The sequence below is a fragment of the Mobula birostris genome, chromosome 6 (genome assembly GCF_030028105.1).
Source record: "Mobula birostris isolate sMobBir1 chromosome 6, sMobBir1.hap1, whole genome shotgun sequence".
Taxonomy (NCBI): domain Eukaryota; kingdom Metazoa; phylum Chordata; class Chondrichthyes; order Myliobatiformes; family Myliobatidae; genus Mobula; species Mobula birostris.
The window spans coordinates 46170070-46197946 of NC_092375.1; the positions used below are offsets into that span (position 1 = coordinate 46170070).

General features: G+C 40.6%; 1 protein-coding gene across 1 annotated transcript in view; it reads right to left on the reverse strand.

Moving 5' to 3' along the window:
• casq2 (calsequestrin 2) overlaps positions 1 to 18465 on the reverse strand; it is a 37957-nt gene extending 19492 nt beyond the window's left edge. The window contains exons 1-6 of the mRNA XM_072262263.1: positions 18380 to 18465; positions 17797 to 18133; positions 17421 to 17505; positions 9831 to 9931; positions 3261 to 3372; positions 682 to 755 (exon numbers count right to left, since the gene is read on the reverse strand). Of these exons, the coding sequence (XP_072118364.1) occupies positions 682 to 755; positions 3261 to 3372; positions 9831 to 9931; positions 17421 to 17505; positions 17797 to 18036 (612 nt within the window). The 5' untranslated portion in view covers positions 18037 to 18133; positions 18380 to 18465. The remainder of the gene's footprint in view (positions 1 to 681; positions 756 to 3260; positions 3373 to 9830; positions 9932 to 17420; positions 17506 to 17796; positions 18134 to 18379) is intronic.
• Positions 18466 to 27877: the final 9412 nt, after the last annotated feature.

The following is a 27877-nucleotide window of genomic DNA, read 5'->3' on the forward strand; positions in this document are numbered from 1 at the left end:
TGTAAATTAAATTTATCCTTATAAGTTAACTCTTAGAGCTCTTGTGAAAATCTGGCAAAAAATTGCCTTCCTCCTCACCAGCACATAATGTGCATTACTTGGGAATGTGCGCAGTAGAGCAGATGTGTTTTAACAACTCATTTGTACAGGGGTAGGAAAACTTCCTCTCTTACATCTTAGCCTCCTAGATAGATAGGCTAGCATCCTATTTGATTTTTTAAACTTAAATACATTGAACCTTAAACTTCTATGCATCTACACCATTCCTAACTTTTCACAATTTTAAAAGAATACTATTGTTTCTTTTGGCATAACATGAATGACCTCATCCTTAATTATGTTGAAATCCATCTGCCACAGTTTCAGCCATTCACCTAATCTATCAATGGGCCTTTGTAATGTTATGCTCCAGTCTGAGCTCCTCATTGTGACACCAATCTCTGTTTCACTGGTACATTTGGATATATGGCCCTCTATTGTGTTGTCTAAGTCATTAATAAATATAGTGAATAGTTGAAGCCCCAGTATATATTCTTGTGATACCTACTGAACCGCTTCCTTCTGTTTTGAATGCATATTCATTATCCTTGCTTCCTGACTTTCACTACTTGAAAAAATTCTGAACCAGGTCAATAATTTCCTCCTGTTCCACAAGCTTTTATTTTAAGTTTAATTACTCACCCCTTTATTGAAAGTTGCAAAGAACTTAATATAGGGATGGAAGTGTTCTGCTGCATCTTCAAAGGCTTTGTAATCTGCATGAGAAAGAGGAGAGGAACATGAGAAAAAGGAAAAGGCGAAGATGGAAACAAAAAATAGAAAATTTAAAATATTATCTGAAAAGATGTCATTATCAAAAACATCATTGCTCCAAATTTCCATGATGGGGAGTCAGGAAAATTTGAGAAAATTTGTACAAGTTCTGGAATAAACTTTTAAAAGAGCTCTGCTAATGAACAGATAACCATTCTTTGAGTCCCAGGTCATGATCCTGGCTTCTCCTTACACTAGGAAAGTGGAACTTCTCATGTGAGAATCCACAGCAGCCTATTCTCTTTTCCTTCAATAGCTGCTCTAAGGCAAGACAAAGGTTCCACTAGCTTCAGAACAGCACAGGAGACCAAAACTTTGAGTATTTCATTCTGACTACAGATTTACTGTTGGGAGTGGTCATCTGCTGAACTTACATATCGAGAAAGGCAAAAATGTGAAAATGCAGAGAATGTGCACTAATCATTTATGTTACAGTGCACCACTTTAAATGAGACATTAATCTGATTAATGTCTCAACTCTACTTTTAAAACAAGTCCAAATAATTTGTACAATTCTTTTTGTACAATCACTCCATCTCATCATTAACTGAATGCACTATATTAGCTCTTGCTAATTACAGTCCTCTTCTAGTTTAAAGATGTTTTGAATTTTGCTTGCATAAGAATTTTATGGAAGCCTACAGTGAGTTTTCTTGCGAATTTGAATATATTTGTACCCTTTGTATCCACTTGACGTGTGTATATTGTAATTCGTCATGTCCACTTCAATGCTTCCAGAATATGGTTTACAAGATTAACACAAGCTCAAGTATTATTAACGTAATGCAAACAATGGATAAATCTTTTATATTTGTTTATGGATATCTACTCTTAAATTGAAATAACAATGGCAAAGTCATATATTACAAACAAACTTACAAAGTATTAAAACAAGTACATTCTCAGTAACCAAACCAATTACCCAAACTAATATTACAAATTAAAAATTGTTGCTATTCTTTTCTGTTTCCATAAATAGAGAATGATATAAACCATGGCAGCTACAACTCTGCTGTCAGTGGATCTCCCTCTGTAACACAGGCTGATAATGGATGAAAGGTTGCACGCAATTAAAAGACAAGCTATCGTGTAACTTACAGCTGCTTAAAATATCGCTAGGGAATATTTCACCAATTTCAAGAATCCAAACAATGAGATTTTGGTTATAACTATTTTAAAATCAGGCAACCAGTCAAACCAGTACCTTTCCAGAACCTTCTTCCAAACTAAGAGATGTTGATTCTAGTTTTGAGATTGTTTTGTAGAGGTGTGAAAAGAGGCCCTAATGTTCCTTTTTAAAAATAAAGTTGTATTTGTTCTCTATATATTATGTTTTTGAAATGATCAAGTAGAAAACAAAATTGTACAGAGCTGTACACATTACAAAGCACTAGATCCTTTTTTGACTTATTTTAAAAGAATTGACACATTAATCAGATTAGTGTCTCAGTTAAAGCACTCTAATACAAATGATTAATGCACACTTCATGTCTCATTGTTACTGAATGCAGTAGATACGCCTTTTTAATTGCAGTTCTCTTTGAGTTTAAAGACGTTTCAAATTTTGCACAAAGAACAAGCTTATATACAGCACAGATTCAGCAGTCTCATGATTAGTTTTCTTATGAATGTTAATACATTCCCCGTACTCTGACAACCATCACTTTGTTTTTCTTTTCCAGAACTCAACATTTTGTATGAGTAACGTTAGAGAAGTTGGTGTTACAATGAAGCATTTTGTTTCAGGGCTCCGAGCACTGAAATCCTATCACACAGGTAAGGTGTCATCTGTGCAATGGACATGCTTTGTACACATCATTGTATAAACAAAGCTACTTCCTCCACTGGCTCTGCAACTGAGGCTGCAGTCACTGTGGTGACAAGATACAGATGGAACCAAAGCAGAAAGAGGGAGGGTACACCGGTACATAGAGCTTAGGTCAGGAGCTGGGAGTTGCATTATTGGTAAGAAACAGGAGCCTGCCAGGAGGTAGGTCACAAATGGGATTTTGAGTCTCGGTGTGTGATGGGGGTGGGCTCTTTGGACTCTAGTGGTGAGACTGATAGTAATGACTAGGGATCACAAGAGTGTCGGTAGTGAAAATCAGCTCATGCAAAATATTGTGGGGGTGAGCTATGTGAAAGAAGACCGCAGAGTCCTGAGCAGAGAGCCAAGTACACTTAGAACCTGTTCCACTATCAACAAGGCATGTCCCAGCTCTCCCATTAAGGCCTTCTGCATTCCTGGACCAAAGAGGCACTCAGGAATTTGTGCAAGTAATGTTTGCCGTTTGATATCAAGGTGTGAACCCAATGCTCTACTTTGACTTTGCCCGATGCGCCAGAACAAATTCCTGGAAATGAGCATTTTAAAGTGAAGCATTGCCACCCAAATTTACACTGGCACCACAGATCCAAGGGAAAGAGAAATGGTGTTGCTAACTCACGTTCAGAAGCTTCACTTTTAAAGTATCCAATCAATTTAATAACTTCATCTGTTCTTTCAAAAGAGCGAACCTCTCCGCGGGTCTCAATGATCTCCACAGGATCTTCAGTCACCTGTTGACAAAAGCCAGCTCTGTTTGGATTTCAGTGTTAAAACATCACATTGCCTGTATAAATTGAAGTGTATTATCATTATACTTGAGAAATTCTGAACAAAACATAGCTGTATGTCAATATGATCACCTTAATGCTGGATTTTATTACATCAGGGTATTGAGAATAAACAAGTGTTTATTTCCCATTATGAAAAAATACATCATTGGGAAGATTTCCAGCCTTAGTTAACTACCTGGTGGATTGTGATGTGAGAGCTTCTTCCATGGCCAATAACATCTTTATACCTGACAATGGGGTAGCTTGTTGATCTTTCATGAGGGAACCCATATGACCGAAAGGCCATGGCACCATAAGAGGCAGAATTAGGCCATTTGGTCTATCGACTGTGGCCGATTTATTTTCACTCTCAACCCCACTCTCCTGCCTTCTCCCTGTGATTTTTAACACCCTTACTAATCAAGAGCCAATGAACCTCTGCTTTAAATATACCCAATGACTTGGCCTCCACAACTGACAGTGGCAACAAATTCCACAGATTCACCACCCTTTGGCTCAAGAAATCCTGTTCTAAGGGATGTCCTTCTATTTTGAGGCTGTGCCCTCTGGTCCTACACGCTCCCATTATTGGAAACATCCTGCCCACGTCCAGGCCTTTCAATATTCAGTGACTAGATGGAATTTTTTTTGCTGGGCCACTAGTTCCAGCCTCGGCTTGGAAGAGGATTAAACCTCTTTGCTGAAGGAGGGCAAAGACTTTGCACGTGCCACAGTAAAGAGTCCCTAACTCAGAATCTGCCAGTCCTAACAGCTGCCTTGGAAATGCTTGTTCTGACACTAATGAAGAAAATATTTAACTCCTTGGTACGGACTACAGTACCGATTTAATTAACCATAATTAAAACAAAAAAGCATTACAAAGCAAAACAATATAAAATCAATTTTAAAAATATGTAGTATTAACACTGAAGTGCAACTTTACACAAAGGCCAGGGAAAATCTGTGACAATAATAGATTACAAATGTATACATATGGATATTGTGTAGGTCAAAAGTGGTAAATATATTTGGACAACACACAAAATGCTGGAGGAACTCACAACGTCAGCAGCATTTATAGGGGGAAATGAGCAATCGTCGACGTTTTGGGCTGAAACCTTTTCTCAGGACTAGAAAGGAAAGTGACAGGAGCCCAGAATTTAAAAAAAAACTAGTGGGAGGGGGAGGAGCACAAGCTGGCAGGAATTGGTGAGTTCAGGTGAGAGAGGGAAGGTAAGTAGGTGGGGAGCAGGATGAAGCTAGGGAGTGAAAGGTGGAAGAGGCAAAGGGCTGTTCATTTCCATCCATAAATGCTGTCTATCCTTCTGAGTTCTTCCAGTACTTCGTGTGCGTTTGCGTTGCTCAAGGTTGGCAGCATCTGCAGACTCTCCTGTATCTCTGGTTGTATCTTCAGCTGTACATTTGATTACCAATCTAATTGTTTATCACAACACAATGGGCAGAAGGGTCTGTTCCTGGACTGGACTGTTCTATAAATATAAACGCTTGCTCTTTTGGCTTTATAATATTTCCCCAACATAAATAATAAACACAATATTCTGATTCATCTGTAAATGTGTTCAGGTAAATCCCATGCTTATGCACCAGGGCATAAAGCACACTTATCCACTGAGCATAAAATCCAGTGCTGCAATGCTCAGTGAAATGTGAGCTTCTGGAGAAATTGTTCCCAGTGACACAACAGGCCAACATGTGAACAACATTGCTGTTCTGCTGAGGAAGGAGAGATGCTTCTGCAGGACGTCCTGGTGAAAGTGAAGATGAAAGGCATCTTCATCTAGAAGATGAATAAAAACAGTTTTTAAACCAACCAGACATTTGCTGGCTTCTAAAGGAAAGAAGGTTTGTATGTTCCTTGTTTTCCCCAAACATAAGGCAGCAAGCAGACAAGGTGTGAAAGTAAAGGGTGCTGTTCACAATCATTAGTTTCAGACACGTTCTCTTCCACTATGCTGGTAAGGACTCATAACTGAAGGTGACAGTAATGGATACCATATCTGAAGCATTCCTACATTTTTTAGGGTTTTTTCCCCACTTGTCAGATTAATTAAAGTTAGGCTGTTCACCTAACAGCCAGCCCATGTTGTTAATTGTGTATCTGTCTGGTGAAGGTAGAGGAGTGTCATATTTATTAACAAAATCACAGTCTTTAATCAGTAGGACAGAGATGAGTGAATTGAGGCATTTGTGGAGCTCAGTGGGAAATATAATAGCATCAAAATTGGGAGCCAGTCCAGCTATTCAATGTGATTATGATTGATCTTGAATTTCAATGCATTATCCCTGCTCTCTCCCTGTATCCTTTGATGTCTCTAAATCTATCTACCTCCTTAATAACATGTCGAACAGTACAGCACAGAAACAGGCCCTTCAGCCCAGTGTCGCAGCAAACTAATTAAATTAGTAATCAAATGTCCAACTAAAGTAACCACTCTGCCTGCACAATGTCCATATCCTTTCATTCCCTGCACTTCCATGTGCCTGTGTAAGAGCCTTGTGAATGTCTATATTGTATTTGAATGCACCACCTCCACAGACAGAGCATTTCAGGCACTTGCCCCACATATCTCCTTTGCACTCACCCCTCTCACCTTAAATATTAAACATTTCAATCCTTGGAGAGAAGTATTAGCTCTCTATGCCTTTCATAAATCTTAAAAACCTCTATCAGATCTCCTTCAACCTCTGCCACGCCAGAGAAGGCAAGCCAAGTTCACCCACCCTCTCATTGTACCACATGCTCTCTAATCCAGGCAGCATTCTGGAAAACTTCTGCATCGTCTCCAAAGCCTCAGCCCTATACGGGGGTGACAGGAACTAAATGCAGTACTCAATATGTGGCCTAACTAAAGTTTTATAAAGCTGCAACGTAATTTCCCAACTCTTGGACTCAATTCCTCAACTAATAAAGGCAAGCATGCCGTATGCCTTCTTAACCACCCTATCGACCTGAGTGTCCACTTGCAGGGAACTCTGAAGCCGGACCCCAAGATCCCTCTGTACATCAATACTGTTAAGGGTCTTGTCATTAACATTGTAACAGAGTGCTGTCTGCTTACATTTGAGCTCCCACAGTGTAACATTTTGTACTTGGCCGGGTTAAGATCTACCTGCCATTTCTCCGCCCATACCTGCAACTGATCTATATCCCACTGTATACTTTGCCAATCTTTTACACTATCCACTACACCTGCAATGTCATCTGCAAACCTACTAACCTACCCGTCTACATCTTACTAACCCACCCATCTACATTTTCATCTAGATACATACCACAAATAGCAGAAATCCCAGTACGGATCCCTGCGGAACACCGCTAGTCACAGAGCTCCATCTAGAATAAGTTCTATTGACCACTACCCTGTATGGACAAGCCAGCTCCGAAGTCAAATAGCCTATTCACTGTGGATCCCAAGTATCTTAATCATCTGGATGAGCCTTCCATGAGGGACCTTGTCAAACACCTATAACCCATGTAGATAAGTCCACAACTCTAACATCATCAAAAATCTCAATTAAGTTAGTAAGATACAACTCCCCCCACAAAAACAATGCTGACTGTCCCTAATTAGGCCGTGGTTTTTCAAATGCTCATAAATCGTATGGTTAAGAATCCTTTCCAGTAAGTAATCCTCCCCTACACTAATGAGAGATTCACTGGTTCTGTTTCCAGGGTTATTCCTGTTGCCTTCTTGAATAATAGAACTACATTAGCTACTTGCCAGTCTACTTGCAGAACCTCGCCTGTAGCTAGAGAGGACATACTGATATTGGTCAAGCCCGCAGAAATCTAATCTCTCGCCTCTCTGGGGAACTTATCCACCTTAATGGTCTTTAAGAGACACCCACATTACCTCCTTCTTTATCACAAAGTGCCCTAAAAATTAGCATGCTCCACACGAACTCCCTCTCCTCTAGATCCTTCTCCTTTGTAAATACTGATGCCATGTACTCATTTAGGACCTCACCTACATCCTCCACCTCCAAGTACATTCCCTCTTTTATCCTTGAGTGTTCCTATTCTCTCCTTGATTTGGTCTTCACCATCTTCTGTGACAGATGATTCCCCAAGCTCATTCTCTGTCTCTTTTGTCTCTCACAATCGTCCCCTCATCCCAAAAGTAAATGTCTTACCCCACATCTTGGAAGTGTGACCCTAAATACTATATTCTCCCCAACCAGTCTGTGGTTGCATGAGTGGCATGCTTCAAAAGCAATCAGAAAATTGAAATTAAAGAAAGGAGGAGTGAACTTGGAGGAACAATATTAGTTATTGGGGAAATGAGGTGGGAGCCCAGGAGAGTGAGAGTGATTGGAGAGACCGCAGTTGAGATGGAGATCACCAAGAGACAAAATTGCTTGGCCACATTTAGAATTGGCCTGATGCCTCAGGGGACACCAAACAAGACACCAGTGATGTGATGAGGGTCCTCAAGCAGGTATTAATCATCCCTTATTTTAAAGATAAACCATTTAGGGCCTGAATATATTTGGATCCTCTAATCTTATGTTGTGCAGCCTTGGTATTATAATCTTGGACATTGTAATCTGTTCTTTAATCGTAATTCCCAATGTAATTTGTAACCACAAATTCATCAAGCTCTTTTTAGCACAGGGTATTAATTGATTTATTGCAATGTCCGGCCATGAATCTAAGTGTAGATGCTTTTTTGGGAAGGCTGAACAGGTGCAAAGAGGCCAGTCCCATGCCTGATGTCCCTGAACCTTATTTCAATGATGCAATTTGTTTATAAAATGACTAGATAATCTGCTGATTTTTTCCTTCCACTTGTTTGTGCAACAAAAGATAGTAATATAAAATATGGCTGAAAACAGAGCTATCTCCATCTGCGTAGATAAAAAAAGGAACATATGCTAGCATTAAAGTTTCCATTGCAGATAGCAGAGTTCTTTTCAAAATGCTGGCAAGAAATGCTGCTTCTACGGAGTACTAAGACTCCGATTTTCGTGAATGGGGGAGTTTGCTGCATTGAGGGGAAGGGAGGTCATTGGAACAACATTCTTTCAGTTGTGACAATAATTCGAGTATAGTTAGCAAGACTTATGGAATGAGGAGGATATAAAAAAGGAGAAAAGGCTAAACTTTAGGATAAGGCTGATTTCATATTACTTTAGAGAAATGATTAGCAAAAGCAGACCGGCAACAGGTAGAAGGCAGCAAAAACAGAAAAGGACAGAAGTAACCAGCAGTTCAGACTGATCCTGAAACATCTCAGGCCAAAGACCCTTCATTAGATCTGCAGTTTTTTGCTTCATTTGTTAGGTAAATCAGTCTCAGAGAAGTTGGATGTAAATAAAGAGATTCAAGTGGTTCAGGGTACAGTAAATGCTTTTTCAATAAAGGAAGAGGTTGGGATGACCATAACTAGAGCTCAGAACAACAAGACAGGCAGAGGGTGGAAGAAGGCAAAAAGGGCAGTTTATGTCAGACACTGTCAGCTTAATATAAGAAGAGCGGGGGGTGAAACTGAAAGGGCAATTAAGGAAGTAAAGAAGGGCGTGAAAAAATGCCAGCAAGTAAAATCAAGAAATATATAATGATATTTCCTAGTGTAAGGGTTCAAAAATGTACCCAATGTCTAGTAGAGGCAGAAATCCTCACCATTATATAACCAGTATTTGGATTTGAGGGGCTGTGACCAGGTGGGCTCTGTCCAAATTCTAGAGGGTGATAGTTTTTCTTTCAGCAACACAAACACAATCAACTAAATGGCCTGTTTCTATGTCATTAATTTTCCATAATCTATGAGTCAGATTATTAATTACTCTCCTGGATGGAGACAGGTGCAATATCACTTACAAAACTCAATTCTTATCAAGAATTGGTACTTTACTTGATCACTGCCTCTGCCACTAGACTCAACACTTACCCCATCCACCACCAGCATGTTATGACTACATTATGCATTATCTATTAGTCTCTCACCAACATCGCTTCAGCAACGCTTTCCTTTCCTACATATCGACCCCGACTTCTGTTACAGCCAAGGTCAGAAATGGCAACTAATCACCACGTTATCCCATATCTCAGTAAGATCATATCTATAAAATCCATAATGTATGTTTATTTGGGTATAATGCATGCTGAATGCAATTCTATGAATACTTGGTAAAGGTATGTTGAAAACATTTGCAACATCTTCAGTGAAATGTGGGGAGAGGATGTTTCAACCTGATGCCCCCATCTTCACAATGTCCATATTTATTTAGACCCTTTGGCTCACTCCTAGTGACAAATCTCAACAATGGTTATAACAGCTGCTACTAACATGTACACTTCAGATGGTGAAACCAAAGTACATAGTGACATGCAAAACAGATGAATTTTGAGAATCCAGCCATGCTGTGAATGGTAGTAGCGTCAAAGTTCTACTCACATCCAGGAGAAATGATACCAGTACTTCAGCAGATAGTTCACCATCAAACTCTATCAGGTGATCACCTTTAAAAATGTACACACTCCCAACCTCTATCAGACCTGTGAAAAGCAAGAACTGTAAGTTAAGGTGGACAAAAAAAAAACGACATTACAACAAACTACTTTTTGCAAGGTCTGATACAACCACCTGCAAAAAATATAGCAAATTTCAATGTGTATTTGGAGTGCTCTTAAAAGTTTAAAATAATATAAGAGTAAAATATAATTGAGTAGCACGAGCTGCAGTGTGTGTGAAACAGGAAACCCTTTGTATGTGGAAGGGTTATCTGTGAGATACAGTACGTGGCCAGATACCAACTCCATTGTTTTCTAAGAGCATCAAAACCTTTGTAGAAAAGAACAGAAGTGGAGTTAAAAAAAAAGGGAGACACAAGAGATTGGAAATGATGGGCAAGGAGCAAAATGAGATAAAGTTGCCAGAATGTGAATGAAGAGCAGATACAGCGTTCCCGCACGGGTAGAAGTTGTTAAGTATCTCATAGAGTGTAACTTCACTCCACTTCACTTGCCCCATCTTTGAAATGTTCCCACAACCTATGGACCCACTTTCAAGGACTCTCCATCTCATGTTCTTGATGTTTATTGTTTATTTATTTATTATTATAATTTCTTTCTTTTTGTACTTGCATAGCCTGTTGTATTTTGCATGCTGGTTGAACGCCCAAGTAGGTGTGGTCTTTCCTTCTAGCTATTACCCTATTATGGATTTATTGTGTATGCCTGCAAGAAAATGAATCTCCGGGTTGTATATGGGGTCAAATATATACTTTGATAATAAATTTATTTTGAACTTTTATATAAATAATCAGAATATAATCTATAATTTACTGCACATAAGTATAAATAATCATTTTTCTTCCACAATGGGTATTTTTCAAATAGTGTGAGGATTCAGTAACCTCATGCTTCCACTGGTTCCAAAGCACCTCCTTTCTCCTCTGTCTTTGTCAGGCTGTATAAATGTATGTAGAGATTCTTATCATGGTCCAGTCTACTCCGGTATTCCCTGGCGAGGACACTCTGAAGTACCAAATTTGGCAAACTGCTTCACCACCTAGTTTACGGGGAGGGATCCCATTCCTCAAAAAGGGAGCCAGGAGCTAAGAGCATAGGTAGGTGAATACCTAGTCTGGCCAGTGTAGTCAGTTTGTAAACTACATAAACCATTCTCCCCCATCATACAAACTGTTGGCAGAGAGATTAAAAAGAAATGAGAGAAAACAGCTTTACAAACATATTTACTTAAGTGTTATTTTAAATCTCCAGCAACACTAAGGTAAGGGTAAAGAATGAAGCATCATATATGTTTTAAATCACCTCCCATTTACCCTTTACATCTTGAACACCACCACCCCCACCCCCCATTTGCTCATATATATCAGGTCAACACTTACTTTCCTTCCCTTCTTAAATCACTTTTGCAAACCTGAAATTAAGCCTCAAATGCTGAAATGAGCACTTATCCCATCCTTTGGTTTCCTCTCATGTAAGAGTGATTGTGAGAATATTTATTTGCCACACTGGTAGCACAATGTGTAAGAGGAAAGTTCTATTTGCAGCCACAACTAATCCATTACATGTTGGAATGACTGAAAAATCAATGCAGACAGTATTTATCAAAGGTAGCGTTTCTGTTTACAAAACATACTGACTTCACTCCAGATGGATTTTGTAGAGTTTAGGAATAGTTAAGCCGGTTTACAATAACAATTATAAAACTGTATAAGAGCAATACCAAATGTTCTTCCTTTCAAATAAGATAAGAACATACTCTTACACTTCTCGTATTCTGGGAAATTTCTCATAATAAATGCACAGTATTGCTCTTGTAACTACATTTTTACACCCCTCATTCTCGTTAACTTGTGCAACTTGGCCCCTCATTCCAACAGGAATCACACTTCAGTTAATACATATTACTCATTCTCAAAACTCGTGCAAGATCCTTTAGTACAGCACAGCAACTTCAAACAAAACTGTGGTTCTAAATATTCTCCTCTTTCAATGGCTTTTATTTTAAAAAGCCGGGAAATGTCATTTTGAGGATTTTTTTTAATGAGCAACTAACCGTTTTGAAGCCATTGATATGATTTGTACCTGGTACTGAAATGTCGTGATACAAGTATAGATATTTAAGGAAACATTTCAAATGCAACTCTTCAATAAAATTGTGTTAATGATTGAGGTGAGGACCTCTGTCGGTCAGAGTTGACAATGGATATTGTGTCCTATTGTGTCTAGATACTCAGGCCTGGGCAGTATGACATCGAAGAGCAAGCTGTTGCCCATGTAGCAAGCTCCCCCTCTCCACGCATCTGACGAACCCAAAGAAACAGCAGGGACTGATACAACACACTCAAAGACTCTCTTCCTAGGTGCTGCCTGGCCTGCTGAGTTCCTCTAGCATTTTGAGTGTGTTGCTCGGATTTCCAGTGTTTGCAGACTTGCTCTCGTTTTGGAGACCGATAGTTTGGTACAAGAGTTGCCAGTCAGCATTGAACTCTATGTAGGACTGCCTTAGTGACTCCAGATTTTTCCCTCAGGGTTTACTCCCGAAGCCGTCCCCATGAGTGGGTATAGCCACAAGGCAGTGGCGGCTTCCTTCTTCTGGATGAGCTGCCAATCACGGCTAACGAGTCCCATCTGCCCGAAGCAACTGGTTTTCAGGCGACAGTAACCTGCCTTTGCCTCACCTCCTGTCAATAGAAACGGCTCCACCAGGCTTACCACACATGAAGGCCAGGATCTGGACTTGGTTATCAGTGGGTACTTGAGGTGCATGCCTTTGGGAGTATTTAATAGGTAGTGGGAGTTTGTCCCCATTATCACCCCAGGCTATAGCAACCAAAGAGTAAGCATGTTAAAAAAAAACAGTTTAATTCATCAGCATCTACCTACTTTGAAGTGTTGGCTTGAGAAAGACTTTCAATAATGTGCAATTATACTGTAGCACCACAGCAATGGGCAAGAGAATAAAGCTCAAAGTAAATTTATTATCAAAGTACATATATGCCACCAAATACGATCCTGAGATTCATTATCGTGCGGGCATTCGCAGTAAGTATATATATAAAAAAACACGAAGGAAGCAACAACAGAGCACACCCAACAGGGTGGACAAACAGCCAATGTGGAAAGGACAACAAAACCGTGCGAGTACAATCTGCATTGAAACATACAGTGAAATGTGGTTGTGCCGTTAATGACCAACACAGTCTGAGTGTGCTGGGGGCAAGTGTCCCCATGCTTCCGGCAGCAACATAGCATGCCTGCGAACTTATTAACTCTAATTCATCTTTGGAATGTGGGGGGAAACCCACACGGTCACAGAGAGAACATACAAACACCTTACAGATAGCGGGGGCAGGGGATTGAACCAGCTGACACTGTGAAGCCTTACACTAACCATTTCATTACCATGCTGCCCTAAACAGCAGATTCTTCATTGCTCTTAAAATCAAAACACAAATGACATTTGGATTTTGGGAGGTGTAAAACAGTAAACCGGCTATCAGGTTCTTTCATCTTGGTTCTTCAGAGGCACCAATTTAGTAGTTTCTCTAAAATGAGCAGCAAGTTGTAAACAGAAGAGATTCTGCAGATGCTGGAATCCAGAGTGACACAGGCAAAATGCTGAAGGACTCAGTAGATCAGGCAGCATCTATAGAAAGGAATAAATAGTTGACATTTCAGGCTGAGACCCTCATCAGGACTTCCATTGAAAGATATTGGCCTGAACCATCGGCTCTTTTCCTTTCCATAGAGGCTGCCTTACTTTGTATGTGTTTACTCTAAAATGAGCTGAAGGCATGAGTTCATGGAGATTTGCTTTTTATATTAAAATTAATCACTGGAAAATACTGCAAGTTGGGTAATAGTATTCCCTCTTCTATAAAACAGCCTGTAACATTTTGAAGTAGAAAGCAAAAATGATTTTAATGTAAATGGAAATTCTTAAATTAGAATAGGGCGTAGTAGAGGAAATTCTGCATATCCAATTTTCCATCATTTCCACTTGATTTATATTTCTTCTTATTCTATTCATATGCACGTGTTAGCTATCGTTCCAAATTTGCTCTCTATATTCTATTCTCTTGGTTCCTCTCTTTCCTGTCACCCTCCATTATAATATTCACTTCAATCCTCTCAGATACCCGAACTTGTCACGGCTGATGAGCACGTGTGCCTTACAAATGGCCTCACTGTTACCACTGAGGTGATGATGAAGCACTTATCAGCTAGTTACCTCTCAACTGACTTCTGTGGCATTATTCTACCCTTTGAGCAATTTACCTTAAGCAACACACATCAAAGTTGCTGGTGAACGCCAGGCAGCGTCTCTAGGAAGAGGTACAGTCAGCGTTTCAGGCCGAGACCCTTCGTCAGGACTAACTGAAAGAAGAGCTAGTAAGAGAACCTATAGATGCTGCCTGGCCTGCTGCGTTCACCAGCAACCTTAATGTGTGTTGCTTGAAATTCCAGCATCTGCAGATTTCCTCGGGTTTGAGCAATTTACCTTGCTCCATCCCTATCATCATACTTTTAAAAGAAGCATCGTCTACTAGTTCCTTAGATCCACTCGGGTTTCTCCCCAGAAAAACCCCAACATTCTTCATACTTCTTGATTTCGGTTTCCATCTTGCTTCAACTCTGAATTCACCACTCCATGGTCGTGAAACTTTTTAACTTTGCATTACAATGCAACGCATGATAATTACAGGAAAAAAACCTGAATTACAGTAATCATATGTGTATATATTAAATAGTTACATTAAAATAAGTAGTACAAAACCCAGAACTAAGTTTTAAAAGGTAGTGAGGTACTGTTCATGGGTTCAGGAACAAGCTGTTCCCAAATTGCTGAGTGTGTGCCTTGAAGTTTTTGTACCTCCTTCCTGTTGATGGAGGTACTCACCTGATAGCCTGCTTATAGCTTAATGGCCTTAGTAAAATTAAATTAGTTCAGAGTGCTACCACATAAATCTTAACAATGGTAGCAGACTAGCTGTTTGTTGAGGGAGTTGAATTCCTTTCAATAAATGCATCATACTGATAATGGGGAGGGTCCAGAGGAGGTTCATGAGAATGAAAGGGTTAATATATGAGGAGCGTTTGATGGCTCTAGGCCTGTACTCGCTGGAATTTAAAACTATTAGATGGGTTCTCATTGAAACATATCGAATGTTAAAAAGTCTAGATAGAGTGGATGTGGAGAGGATGTTTCCTGTAGTGGGGAGTCTAGGACCAGAGAACAGAGACTCAGAATATAGGCACATCCATTTAGAACAGAAATAAAGAAGAATTTCTTTAGCAAGAGGGTGGAGAATTTGTCAAACTTATTCCCACAGGCAGTTGTGGAGGCTACATCACTGGGTGTATTTAAAGCAGAGGTTAATATGTTATTGATCCGTTAGGGCATGAAAGGTTATGAGCAGAAAGTAAGCGAATGGGATTGAGAGGGAAAATGGTACAGCGATGATGAAACGGCAGAACTGATTCGATGGGCTGAATGGCCCAATTCTGGTCTTATATCTTATGGTCTTATAGTCTGACTGTATCTACTCCTGCTTTCCTTACCAGTCATCCATGAAGACAGCCACGCCTGAATATCATAACTGTTGTCAAAGTATTTTTAATGCAAGCATTATCAACATAATAAAATCTTAAAAGCAGTCCATTTCACTTTACAGATAGGAAAACAGGCCCAGAAAAGCACAGAAGTTATACAGCAGCCGAAACTGACAACCCAGCAAAATGAAAGGACTATATGACCTATTTACACAGAATTAATAAAGATCCTGCCTCCCCATTACTTCCAGATTGCTGACAAATTATCTTATAAAATCAGAATAATGTCTTCAACAAGCCTAAGATTCTTATTGACATCCATTCATTAATAATTGAGAAAGATACTCTGGACAACTGGGAGTTGGAGGAGGTGGAGAACCTAACAAATGTCGTGATCAGCATGCTCCTGGGATGAGTTAACTCCTGTCATTTTCAAGCTTCATCTGTCCATTGGGTTTCCAGTTAACAGTTGTGCAGCGATCAATAATACAATCACTAAGTGAGCAATAATAGTATTTTCTTATATAGCTTCACTAGTAAGTCCTCCTCAAAATAATTACAGTATTTGCTGGCCAAGACCTAGAATTGTGGCAAAACAATCCTTTTACATTATTCAGATAATGATGTAGCTGGTTGTGGATTACAGGAGGAACAGAGATGGGCTCACCCCAATTGACATCAATGGATCTGGGGTTGAGAGGGTGAACAGCCTGAAGTTTCTCGGTGTACGCGACACCAAGGAACCCACTTGGTCTGTACGTACCAGCTGTGTGGTGATAAAAGCTCAACAGCGCCTCTTTCACCTCAGACGGCTGAAGAAGTTCGGCATGAGTCCCCAGATCCTCAGGACTTTCTACGGGGGCACAATTGAGAGCATCCTGATTGGCTGTACTTCCCTCAGTCGCAGGAATCTGCAGTGGGTGGTGCGGACAGCCCAGCGCACCTGTAGTGTGAACTTCCCACCATTCAGAACATTTACAGCGACAGGTATGCAAAAAGGGCCCAAAGGATCATTAGGGACACTAGTCACCTTAACCACAAGCTGCTCCAGCTGCTACCATCCAGGAAACGGTACCGCACCATTAAAGCCAGGACCAACAGGCTCTGGGACAGCTTCTTCCACCAGGCCATCAGACTGATTAATTCACGCTGACACTATTTCTATGCTACATTGACTATTCTGTTTTATATCTTACTGTACATGCTATTTATTACAAATTACTATAAATTGCACATTGCACATTCAGACGGAGACATAACGTCAAGATTTTTACTCCTCACGTATATGAAGAATGTAAGAAATAAAGTCAATTTAATTCAAATTACATCCCAGACAGCAAGCCTAAAGCGATGCCAATGTGCAAAAAGTAGATTGAAGCTTTGCTAGGAACAAGGATGGAGAAATTGATGCCTATATAAAGCAGCTACAACCTGTTCCTGCTGGCGGTGGGGGGGGGGGGGTGGATAAAGGAATGGAATGAATGATATAAATAAAATCACCAAGTTGATTGATGGAGTGCAGATAGAAAATTCCATGCCAGGTAGATGGCGGGGAATTTTGATTAAATTATTAGGTAAGGAAAATATTTATTAAATGAAATTCAAGTAATAAAAATTAATTCTTTAAAGAGTACATCTGGTACAAGAAACGTGGTTTTCAATTAGCAATTTGGAAAGGAGATGGAATTTTTGCTCCCGTTGTTGCTCACTGACAAGTCTTGTAAATAACAATGCTTCTTGCCTATGGTCGATTTTGCACTCAGATGTGTCAGTAGGGTCTGGTCACCAGCAGAAGTTGCTATAAAATACCGATTTATTGAAATAACGACATTTTAAAGACATTGGATATTCACAAAACATGGGGAAATGGGACTAGCTGACCATATGGGCATATTGAATGAGGTGATCTGAGGGGCTGATTTTAATAACTCTATGACTTATTCAATATTTTGTTTCTCACCCAGTTTCTTGGCCACCTTGGCATCTTTCTTCTCATCTACAAGTGCGAATCCAACGTTTTTGTCCTGCAAAACCTGAGCTGCCAACTGCCTCAGAAGACAAAAAAAACAATAGTATGTTGGAGGCTTGAAACCTTTGGATGTAATGGACATCGCGTACTCTTTACTATGCATGCACTTTACCTAAGTTCCCGTGATTGACATTGCCCTCTGTTATTGACCGCTTAATCATCATCAGTTAAACATGCTGCAGCTTTTAACCAACGCTTCAGTTGTCCAGTCACCACCGCGGTAACTTTATTGTTCCGAGTATTTTCTGCTGAAGTTTGCTGACCACCCCACAGCCCCGTCTCCTATCTCGAAACAAGCACACCTCACCTCCAGCACCATCTCCGCCCGGTCAAACCGTTTCTGAGCAACTTTGTCTCCAGCAGGGACTGCCTCATGATACAACAAGCACAGGATATCGTACTTTTCAAAAAGCTTCTGGTAGTTCTTCATGTCGACGGTGCCAACTCTGTCTTTTCCATCATACCTGGGAAACTGAAGTCCGTCCTCCGCTTTACTACTGAGACAGGCCAGGGACAAAGTAGCGAAACAGAGCCAAGCACCCTTCATTGGAAAAGTTAAGGTTATCTATTGTTCACTCAGCAAGAGGAGCGGCAGGGATCACCGACAATATTTTGCTTTCCTCCTCCAGTTCTGGTTAAAATCCCTGATCAGAAAAACATGGAGAGAGAAAGAGAGCGAAGTTAGAATAGGCTTGAAGAAAGAATCGGAGAGAGGTGGAGCCTGCTGCACAGATATCGCCTCCTACTATTTAAATCCCCATTTTAAGAAGCCCAGTTGTTTCCTGCTAAAAATACATTAGATAGAAAGAGCAAAGGCACGAGCGGAGGTGCGATTCGCCATCCTCACGCTGATGGTTTTTTAGCGGAGGAGAGGGGAGGGGAAGACTGACCTTTGCGATAAGAGAGACCACTCATCGGGCTGACATGGCTATCTCCATCTCCCCGAACAACTGTCGCCGCGCGCAGATTGTTTCCATTTTGTCACGTTGACGCTGTTTGGAAAGGTTGTGGAACGAGGAGAGAATTCTTTACAGACAGGCGGAGGGGGATGATTGTATCGCTCTGCTTTATTTAGAAGTCATACCCTGGAGGCCAGCGAGAGAATTCATTGTTGGATAAGTAAGCCTGTAACACTATCTGGCTGTCACTGAGAGATATAAAATGCTGTCTCATTTCGTTTAAATTACACCCGAGGTTGATTTGAGGATTTATTCGTGGCAACATGAAGTGTAAAAACACATGAAATTAGCTGCAGTATTTTTGCCAGAACATTGAGTATTAATGCAATTCAGTGCAATATCTTGCAAAGGCACTATATTTCACGGATGCGTCTTAAAATATCTTTCTTTTAAAATTGTGCAGCAACGATGCGAATGCAGGAGTTCTTAACAATGCGTGGCTTTATTTGATTTGTGACACCGTAGCTGACTCGCTTTGCCAATTAGTGGCCGAGTGGACGTCTGCAGTATATAGTCACAATGCACAAGGGATAACCATGCACTGTGCAGAACGCGGCACGCTCCGGAGTGTGCATTTATAAATAATATGATCTGTCTGACGGATAAAAAAACAATCTTCTGTTCTCCTGTGAGGACCAGCAGCAGGTGGCCTGACCCGCCGCAGGACACAGCGCCATCCACTGAACTGAATGGCGGCCATTCGACATTCGGGGTGGTTATGTCATGTGAACAGACGCTTATTTAGATTCAGAGAAGCACTGCATATATTGCTAAGGCTGACAATGGGTTTCAAGTAAGACTACGAGAGTAAAACTGACCTAAAACCATGAGTTCTAGGAGATTATTTTTTATTATGTTATTAGGTATAGCGGGGATGAGGTTCTTGCTTTCCAGTTCTTTGACTTCTGAGGACACTGATGTCTGAATTCACTAAGAGATGGTTCTCCAAAGGTAGCCCATGTCTCGTAGCGAACCTTACTGTTGGGGATAGTGTTGATTGTTTGATGAAGACCTTTGTTTTGAAGATGTTCTGTGTAAAGCCAATTCTCTTGCATATGTCAGTGTACAAATGAGTGACAGTTTGAATCACAAGCAAGAGAAAATCTACAGATGCTGTGACAGTTTGGAGCCCCGCCTCTGATGTCAGTAGATGGGATTACTGCAGATGAGTGAAAAGATCGTTATGAATAACGTGGGTCCTTTCTGCACCCAACAACTAGGTCTCTATCACAACCCAATGTACATAAAACGTAGAATGGTACAACACAGGGTCAGGCTGTTTGGCCCATGACCTTCTGTCAAACTAACAACGTTAGCAATGCCCAATTACATTAATCCCTTCTGCCTGGTGATAGTGCATATCCCTCCATTCCCTGCATGTTTATGTGTCTAAGAGCCTTTTAAAAGCCCCTGTTGTATCTGCTGCTATCGGTGGATTCCAGACGCCCACCATTCTGTGTGAAAAAAATCTTGCCCTGAACATCCCTTCTCCCACATTAAATGACACCTTTTAGTATCAGATATTTCAAGCCTGCGGAATAGATACTGGCTGTCTAATCTATCTATGCTTATCATAATCTGATAAACTTCTGGCAGGTCTGTCCTCAGTCTCTGCTGCTCTGGACAAAGCAACCCCAGCTTGTCAAACCACTCCTTACGGAAGACTAATGCAGGCACTACTAAACCAGACAACATCCCACCAAACCTTTTCTCACCCTTTCCAAAGCCTGCACATCCTTTCTATGATGGGGTGGCCAGAACTGAATGCATTACTGCAGATGAAGCTTAACCAGAGATTTATAAAATAGCAATACAATTTTCTGACTCATGAAATCAAATGCATTGACAATTAAAATCAAACATGCCATGCGCCCTCTTTACCTTCTAACTTGTGCAGCCTCTTTCAGGGAGCTATGGACTTGGATTCCAAGATACCTCTGTACATCAATACCCTGTCATTAGCTGTGTAATCCCCTTTACACTTGATCTCAAGTGCAACACCTCATACTTGCCTGAATTAAGCTCTATCGGGCACTTATGTGCACCTGATCTATATCTGGGGCCGCTTCTTTTTACATTGTACATCAACGATTTGGATTATGGAATAGATGGCTTTGTGGCTAAGTTTGCTGTGATATGAAGATAGATGGAGGGGCCGGTAGTGCTGAGGAAACAGAGAGTCTGCAGGGAGACTTGGATAGATTGGAAGAATGGGCAAAGAAGTGGCAAATGAAATACAATGTTGGAAAGTGTATGGTTATGCACTTTGGCAGAAGAAATAAATGGGCAGACTATTATTTAAATGGGGAGAGAATTCAAAGTTCTGAGATGTAACGGGACTTGGGAGTCCTCGTACAGGATACCCTTAAGGTTAACTTCCAGGTTGAGTCAGTGGTGAAGAAGGCGAATGCAATGTTGGCATTCATTTCTAGAGGAATAGAGTATAGGAGCAGGGATGTGATTTTGAGGCTCTATAAGGCGCTGGTGAGACCTCCTTTGGAGTACTGTGGGCAGTTTTGGTCTCCTTATTTAAGAAAGGATGTGCTGACGTTGGAGAGGGTACAGAGAAGATTCACTAGAATGATTCCAGGAATGAGAGGGTTAACATATGAGGAATGTTTGTCCACTCTTGGACTGTATTCCTTGGAGTTTAGAAGAATGAGGGGAGACCTCATAGAAACATTTCGAATGTTGAAAGGCATGGACAGAGTGGATGTGGCAAAGTTGTTTCCCATAATGGGGGGTCTAGTATGAGAGGGCATGACTTAAGGATTGAAGGGCCCCTATTCAGAACAGAAATGCGAAGAAATTTTTTAGCCAGAGGGTGGTGAATCTATGGCATTTGTTGCCACAGGTGTATTTAAGGCAGAGATTGATAGGTATCTGAGTAGCCAGGGCATCAAAGGTTATGGTGAGAAGGCGGGGGAGTGGGACTAAATGGGAGAATGGATCAGCTCATGATAAAATGGCGGAGCAGACTCGATGGGCCAAATGGCTGACTTCTGCTCCTTTGTCTTATGGTCTTATGGTCTGTATCGTTCTACACCATCCCCAATGCCACTAATCTTTGTGCCATCTATCAGTTTCCTAACTCACCCTTCTCTTTTCATTGTTGTGCTGAAACTAAAATGATGCACCTACTTCTTTGGTCATCAGATCCACCTTGCTCTTAGCTTTCACCAGCACATGCAACATTGTTTATGACAATGGAACCAAAGGAAACCAAGTCAGGGCTTTAACTCGGTTACAATGCCTCTCCTGAAAATGGTCACAGGCTGTTCACATCAAGGAAAATCATTGCTGGTGTCTTACTTATCTACCTCTTCTTCGTGGCCTAAGAGCTGCTCTCTGAATCAATGCATAGATTCTGTGCACCCAGGGCACAGTGAACATGCCCTGCGACAACTTCATAAAAAATGCAAGGAATGGTACCAGCCTCTCTATATGGCCTTTCTTATCCTCACCAAAGCTTTGACTCCATCATTTGCAAGGGGCTATTTAACACCCTCTTCAAATTTTGCTGCCCACAGTGATTCACGTCCTGATAATAATTTGTATCCATCCACAAGGGCATGCAAGCCAGGACATTAACAAACTGATCAACAAGAGAAAGAATGTTCTCAGTGAAAACTGGTGTGAAACAAGGTTTGTCATTTCCCAAACACTTTTCTCAGTCTTTAGTAAAGTCCTCTATCAACCTGCCCCTGCTGCACCACATTGTCCTCTGTACATGAGGATTCACGGCGAAAACTTGGACATTTTGATCAACTTTACACATCCCAGGAACCACCTCTTGATGAAGACCGATATTAAAGGTAAAACTCAACATACCATCAATACAACAGTACAGCCTTTGAATAATTGTGGAAAAGAATACTCGAAGATCAAGACCTCAGACTGGACAAAACTCATGGTCTATTAATATCTATGAATGCTGTTCAGCCACGTGCTTCTGAGAACCAAACTCACTTTCAGCAGGCATCTCTAACCACAAGAAGAAATATCAATGCGTTTTCCATAGAACTCTCCAAGTTCACAAACAATGTCTGTGCCCTCTCTCAGGCCACTATCTGTGACATTGAGGACCTGGTTACATTCAGTCAGGTTATACCATTGTCCTGACCAACACTTGCTCATGAAATAGATATTCCACTTTTTGCTGTTTTACAGAAAAAAAAAACGTGCCAGGCACAAAGAGGAAAAGATTAAATAATGTGCTCAAAGCCATCTTGAAGAATTACAACATTCCCATTGACTGCCGGGTATCTCTGGTTCATGAAAAGTCAGAGGGAAGTAGGAGGGAAAGGAAGTGAGAATCTCATAGTGAAGCATTTTGAGCGTGTGGAGGTCTCACATAGGCAGCAGAAAGAGTCCAGTGCCTCAGATACTGCCCACCCACCTTCCCTTCCACCACCACTTGCCCCATCTATGGAAGAACATGCAGTTTCAAATTGACATCGGTCACCTAAGAACCCAGAAAACTAGAGGGGAAGTTTATTTCAATTCTCAAGAAGAAAAATATATTTTATATTTAACAAGGGCTTTAGCTACCTGAAGCAAGCTGACGGAAGCTGTGAAAACTGAGCAGATATAATATTAAATGAAAGCGAGGCAAAATCTCCCATACCTCTAATTTTTACCTACAATCTTAAATGACATTTTCGTCAGCCTGGGAGTTAAAACCTACACATTGGAAATTTCTGAATGAGTTCACCCTATCATCATGCATGGAAGGGAAATCGATGGAAATATTGAAGAACAACTCCCTTCCTGGAATCTTACTGACTTTCTGCTGAGGCTACAGATACGTAATTCAGTTTCCACTTAAATATCATTCATTCTATACTTAGCTTTATAAATTTTCATCAAAAGTGCCATTTACATAAGACCATAAGACCATAAGACAAAGGAGCAGAAGTCGGCCATTCGGCCCATCGAGTCTGCTCTGCCATTTTATCATGAGCTGATCCATTTTCCATCTAGTCCCACTCCCCTGCCTTCTCACCATAACCTTTGATGCCCTGGCTACTCAGATACCTATCAATCTCTGCCTTAAATACACCCAATGACTTGGCCTCCACTGCTGCCCATGGCAACAAATTCACCACTCTCTGACTAAAAAATTTCTTCGCATTTCTGTTCTGAATGGGCGCCCTTCAATCCTTAAGTCATGCCCTCTCGTACTAGACTCCCCCATCATGGGAAACAACTTTGCCACATCCACTCTGACCATGCCTTTCAACATTCGAAATGTTTCTATGAGGTCTCCCCTCGTTCTTCTAAACTCCAAGGAATACAGTCCAAGAGCGGACAAACATTCCTCATATGTTAACCCTCTCATTCCCGGAATCATTCTAGTGAATCTTCTCTGTACCCTCTCCAACATCAGCACATCCTTTCTTAAATATGGAGACCAAAACTGCCCACAGTACTCCAAGTGAGGTCTCACCAGCACCTGATAGAGCCTCAACGTCACATCCCTGCTCCTATACTCTATTCCTCTAGAAATGAATGCCAACATTGCATTCGCCTTCTTCACCACTGACTCAACCTGGAGGTTAACTTTAAGGGTATCCTGTACGAGGACTCCCAAGTCCCGTTGCATCTCAGAACTTGAATTCTTTCCCCATTTAAATAATAGTCTGCTCATTTATTTCTTCTGCCAAAGTGCATAACCATACACTTTCCAACATTGTACTTCATTTGCCACTTCTCTGCCCATTCTTCCAATCTATCCAAGTCTCTCTGCAGACTCTCTGTTTCCTCAGCACTACCGGCCCCTCCACTTATCTTCATATCGTCAGCAAACTTAGCCACAAAGCCATCTATTCCATAATCCAAATCGTTGATGTACGATGTAAAAAGAAGCAGCCCCAACACGGACCCCTGTGGAACACCACTGGTAACCGGCAGCCAACCAGAATAGGATCCCTTTATTCCCACTCTCTATTTCCTGCCAATCAGCCAACGCTCTATCCACGTATGTAACTTTCCCATAATTCCATGGGCTCTTGTTAAGTAGCCTCATGTGTGGCACCTTGTCAAAGGCCTTCTGAAAATCCAAATATACAACATCCACTGCATCTCCCTTGTCTAGCCTACTGGTAATTTCCTCAAAAAATTGTAATAGGTTTGTTAGGCAGGATTTTCCTTTAAGGAATCCATGCTGAGTTCTGCCTATCTTGTCATATGCCTCCAGGTACTCTGTAACCTCACCCTTGACAATCGACTCCAACAACTTCCCGACCACCGATGTCAAGCTAACAGGTCTATAATTTCCTTTTTGCTTCCTTGCCCTCTTCTTAAATAGCGGAGTGACATTTGCAATCTTCCAGTCCTCCGGAACCATGCCAGAATCTATCGACTTTTGAAAGATCATTGCTAATGCCTCCGCAATCTCCACAGCTACTTCCTTCAGAACACGCGGGTGCATTCCATCTGGTCCAGAAGATTTATCTACCCTTAGGCTATTCAGCTTCCTGAGTACTTTCTCTGTCATAATTGTGACTGCGCACACTTCTCCTCCCTGCCACCCTTGAGTATCCGGTATACTGCTGATGTCTTCCTCAGTGAAGACTGATGCAAAATACTCGTTCAGTTCCTCTGCCATCTCCTTATCTCCCATTACAATTTCTCCAGCATCAATTTCTATCGGTCCTATATCTACTCTCACCTGTCTTTTACTCTTTATATACTTGAAAAAGCTTTTAGTATCCTCTTTGATATTATTTGCTAGCTTCCTTTCATAGTTAATCTTCGCCCTCTTAATCACCTTCTTGGTTTCCTTTTGTAAGGTTTTAAAAACTTCCCAATCCTCTGAATTCCCATCAATTTTTGCTTCCTTGTATGCCCTCTCCTTTGCTTTAACTTTGGCTTTGACTTCTCTTGTCAACCACGGTTGCATCCTTTTTCCACTCGAAAATTTCTTCTTTTTTGGAACATACCAGTCTTGCACCTTCCTCATTTCTTGCATGAACTCCAGCCACTGCTGCTCTGCTGTCTTTCCCGCCAGTGTCCCTTTCCAGTCAACTTTGACCAGTTCCTCTCTCATGCCACAGTAATTTCCTTTACTCCACTGAAATACCGACACATCAGATTTTGGCTTCTCTTTTTCAAATTTCACAGTGAACTCAATCATGTTATGATCACTGCCTCCTAAGGGTTCCTTCACCTCAATCTCTCTAACCACCTCCGGTTCATTACACAATACCCAATCCAGTACAGCCGATCCCCTAGTAGGCTCAACAACAAGCTGTTCTAAAAAGCCATCTCGCAGACATTCTACAAATTCTCTCTCTTGAGATCCAGTGCCGACCTGATTTTCCCAATCCACTCGCATGTTAAAATCCCCCACAATTATCATAACACTGCCCTTCTGACAAGCCTTTTCTATTTCCAGTTGTAATTTGTAGTCCACATCCCTGCAGCTGTTCAGAGGCCTATAAATAACTGCCATCAGGGTCCTTTTACCCCTGCTATTTCTTAGCTCAACCCATAAAGATTCTGCACCTTCCGATCCTATATCACCTCTTTCTAATGATTTAATATCATTTCTTACCAATAAAGCCACACCTCCCCCTCTGCCTACCTTCCTATCCTTCCGATACACCGTGTATCCTTGGACGTTCAGCTCCCAGAGACATGCATCCTTTAGCCGCGTCTCAGTGATGGCCACAATATCATACCTGCCACTCTGTAGCTGTACGACAAGATCATCCACCTTATTCCTTATGCTGCGTGCATTTAAGTACAACACCCGAAGACATACATATGTTTTGCAGATAATGGACATACCAGTATTGGTTCTGCTGTTTCGCCTGTTTTGAATAATGAGCAATATTACACTGTGGCTTGTATACATATACAAATTCCATTATACATGCAGGCGTTATCCTTCAATGACAATTTAAAAATGAATGATATTAGATTAATAAAAATGTGCTAATGATATGTGCTTTCAGTGGTACCATCACTGGCATTTTTCCAATGCAACTATTTGATCCGCACCAAAATTTCCCATGACAATTAATCATGATAATGCCTGAGAAAGGAAAACAGAACAGTGCTTGAATTTGAACGGCATTCTTCCACACCTTGCAAATATAATAAGAACTGAATAAACAAATCATTTTAAGAACCGAGTGCTTAAAAAGTTTCGAGCTTGTGTCACATCAGTTTCACCACTCCATTGATTCCTTAAGCCTTAAACCCGAAGCTGAACAAATAAATGTTTTATTTCCCCCTCTGGTTATATTGCTAAGTAGAATGATTTTGCATAAGTGTCTTATTGTGTTCCTACATTTTGTAACGTAGGAATCACTTTGACAAAGTTATGAAATACTTCTAGGAGGTATTTATTTTCTTTTATAGTTCTGGCCATTCTGTGTATATTTCTGGTCCACTGTCAAAGCTAAAGTTAAACTGCACTTTTGTGTGTCATTGGGTACCTGATTTTTTAAAAGGCTTGTCAGTGAATGATTGTGATAGTAAGAAAAAGTTCTATAATTATAATATTAATATTATTAAAATACTTCAATATTAAAATATTATAATTATAAAGCAATACAGTACAAAAGAAACCATTTGGTCCATATGTCTGTGCTGACTTCTGAAAGTGACCTAATTTGTCTCAATTATCTGTTCTTTCTGCAAGTTATTATAAAATACCTCACCAAGTTCTTATCTAATCTTATTTGAATGTTATTGCTGATTCTGTTTCCATCGTCCTTTCACGGTTCTTACAATTAACTACATCTAGTAAGTTTTCAGTTTGCCTTTGGATCTTTAGCCACTGACTTCAAGTAACCAGAGAAAACAGGCATGTGTTTTATCCAACCAAAAGTGTTGAACACAGCTAATAAGACTCCCTGTAATTCTCTAATTTTACCATGTAAATTAAACCCTTATTTTTAATACCATTCTAGCAAAATCATTTATAATTTCTGAAGCCTTTGAATTTGATTTTGCATAGTGAGCTTCATTGCTGCTTTCTGATTCCCAAAGACTGTAATATTTTCTCTCTAACAAAATGAGGGGAAAAATTCCAGAAATGTGTATGAATGGTCAGTATAATTTTAGACCTGTGAGGAAGGATGTAGTACAGCTTCTGGACAAGTGGCAAATGGGACTGGTTTCAGTAGTTAAAAGACTAGGTTTAGCATCATTATGGAAAAACAGGGAAGGTAATGATATTGAGTCGAAGAAGGATCAGGTTCATATGGATTGGAACCAAAAGTTGGTAGATAAAAAGGGAAAAAAGGTTTTAAAAGCAAGGATAGTACAATAAAGTCTTTGCTTTTATTTACAGGAAAACCTGATTTCATCAAAACTTGACATAATTGTATCTGTATTTTTTCTGCAGAATGCTATATAGGCATTTATGTGAGCATGAGCAACGTTTTATATATCAATACCTTCACAAGATTAAAG